The 2,536-nt window shown below is 32.3% G+C and overlaps 1 protein-coding gene across 1 annotated transcript in view; it reads right to left on the bottom strand.

The window, feature by feature from the left end:
* Nucleotides 1-939, bottom strand: part of LOC110266592 (TMV resistance protein N-like) — a 9,633-nt gene extending 8,694 nt beyond the window's left edge. The window contains exon 1 of the mRNA XM_021111467.1: nucleotides 333-939. Coding sequence (XP_020967126.1) covers nucleotides 333-811 — 479 coding nt within the window. The 5' untranslated portion in view covers nucleotides 812-939. The remainder of the gene's footprint in view (nucleotides 1-332) is intronic.

Raw genomic sequence — 2,536 nt, 5'->3', positions numbered from 1 at the left:
TATATTTCGATTATATATAGTATAAATACAGAAAAATAAAAAAGAAATTAATTAAAGCAGATTTTTTATTATTTTAATATAAGATAATTAAAATTTTAAAAAACTTTTCTCCATATAGCAAGTGTTTTATTGCTCTATCTATAGGAACTTGTTAATTAGCTAAACTAACCAAGACACTTTCTAATTACTAAACTTGATCACATGATGAATAATACAAATTTATTAAAATAACTTCTTTTTTTTTTTAAATGCATGGTGTGAGCCAATATAGGCAACATTAATCTCAGGTAAACAATAATAATCATTAGAGCATTTTTCATATATAAACTTACGCATAGTTTCTGGAGTGCCATCCAGAAATATTAGCAGATTTCTTGAGAGCCTCTCTCCACTTGCTTATCTTGTCTCTGTTGGATTCACTCTCTGCAAGATCTCTTTCGTATTTAGCAAACGCCTTCTCAAAACTCCCACTTTGGTTCCGTATATCTGACGGATCTGTTCTATAGAAAACGGGTATAACAACCTGACCGTGATATTCCCTCCATTGAAGAATCTTGACGAGCTCTTCCAAGCACCACTTTGAGGTTGCGTAGTTTTCTGAGAAAACCACGATCGATATTAGCGAGCCCTCGATCGCTTTCTCGAGTGCTGGCCAGACTTCATCTCCTCTCTGGAGAAGACAATCCATGTATGCTCGGATTGTCTTGTTTGCCAGAGCGTTAAACAGATGGACAGTGAAAGTTTCGCGGGTGTCCTCACCTCTGAAGCTAATGAATACATCGTACTTTGTTGTACAGGAAGACGACGACATATTATCGAATTACAACTCTAACTATTATTGAGATTATTGCAGAGAGTAAATATGACATATAACATATATCACGCTCTTCTAGCTTCCTGTATCGCCTTTTAGATCTCTTTGGTCTTTGCATTGTACTAAGAAAAATATTTTGATTGCGTCTTATATATGGTCAACCATTGCTAAGTCTTTGAATCCAACGAACTATTATACTACCAAGTACCAACTTGACACTAAACAAAATAATAATACAAATTAAACATCATTTTCCTTTCTTGTTAAATATTACGAGGAGAAGAAATAATATGAATTAAGTCCATTCCTTAAATCTGCTGTATCCAATTTTCAAGTCATCCTGTGACACTGGAAGAAGGAAATTGCCGTCAACCAATTAATTGGAAAAAAAAAAAAAACTGAATAAAAATATTAAAAAATGCAAGCGGTTGAATGAGTTATGCAGCGAGCAAAGCACACGGCATGTGCGGCCGTAGATTCTGTAAAAAAAATTTCGACTCAAGTCAGTAGTGTATTTTTTAAAGTAAAGCAACAGAACTTAAAGTATTACAATTGTGAATTGTATTTGTTTATCTGCTCTCTTTAGTCGTGTTAGCGCTGCTATTTATTGTTGTTATGGGTAACTGATCTCTCACCCTCAATTCCGAACTTTGAGCTGATTGCGATATATATGGAGATAGTTTGTGTAGTGGACTGTTATTTATTTTAAAAATGTTTGAATATTAATCCGAGATAAAATTGCGAGTCATGGAACAGTAATACTTTAGTTTTTCCATTCAAAATTAAGCAAGAAGAAGGAATATTACATTACTAACAACTTATTATTTTTTTTCAATATTTGTTTAATATTTTGAGTAATTCTCCACGTTCAAGTAATTTTACATTTAAGTTTATCCAAATGATTTGAATTATGTGTTTTTTCTTCTTTTCTTCGTTCCCGATGTTACTTTTTCTTTTTCTCTTTTTTTTTTGTATTATTTTTCAATTTCGTTATCGTCGTCACCAACAACACCTTTTCTTTTTCCTCTTCCTCCTCATTCTCCTATTAGAATTTAGTCTCCTCCTTTCTTTTCATCCTTCTTCTCCATCATCATCATCATCATCATCATCATCGTTATTGTTATTGTCTTCTTCTAATACGTATCATCGTTATCGTTATCATCGAATTCGAATTTATATAATGGACAATTTTCGGTTCATTTGGTATTATATAATGGTTTCGTTTTGAGCTAATTTTTTATTCATTCGAGACGCATGTGTTTCTGAATTCAAATTTATATAATGGATAAATTTCGGTTTATTTGGTATTATACAATAGTTTTGTTTTGATAATATTTTCGATTCATTCAAGACGCAAGACGCAGGTATTTTTGAATTCGAATTTATATAATGGACCATTTTCGATTCATTTGGTATTATACAATGGTTTCATTTTGATAATATTTTCAGTTCATTCGATAATCAGAATCAATAAAGATATTAGCAATAAAATGTTGGTGTTGTTGGTGTTGTTGGTGAGGACGATAATGATGATGGAGGAGGAAGAAAAAAAGGAAATAAAAAAAATTCAAATAAAAAAAAACAGGAAGAGGAGAAGATGGATGTGGTGGTACTGCGGTGGTGACAATGACGATAATGAAAAAAACGATGAAGAAAAAGGAGAAGGAAAAGAAAAAGAAGCAGCAGGCCAGGAGAAGGAGGAGAAGGAGAAAGAAGAAGAAG

The sequence above is a fragment of the Arachis ipaensis genome, chromosome B09, assembly GCF_000816755.2.
Source record: "Arachis ipaensis cultivar K30076 chromosome B09, Araip1.1, whole genome shotgun sequence".
In the NCBI taxonomy this organism is placed as follows: Eukaryota; Viridiplantae; Streptophyta; class Magnoliopsida; order Fabales; family Fabaceae; genus Arachis; species Arachis ipaensis.
Note: the sequence above shows the minus strand (reverse complement) of the source record. Positions and strands in the feature narration are given on the sequence as shown.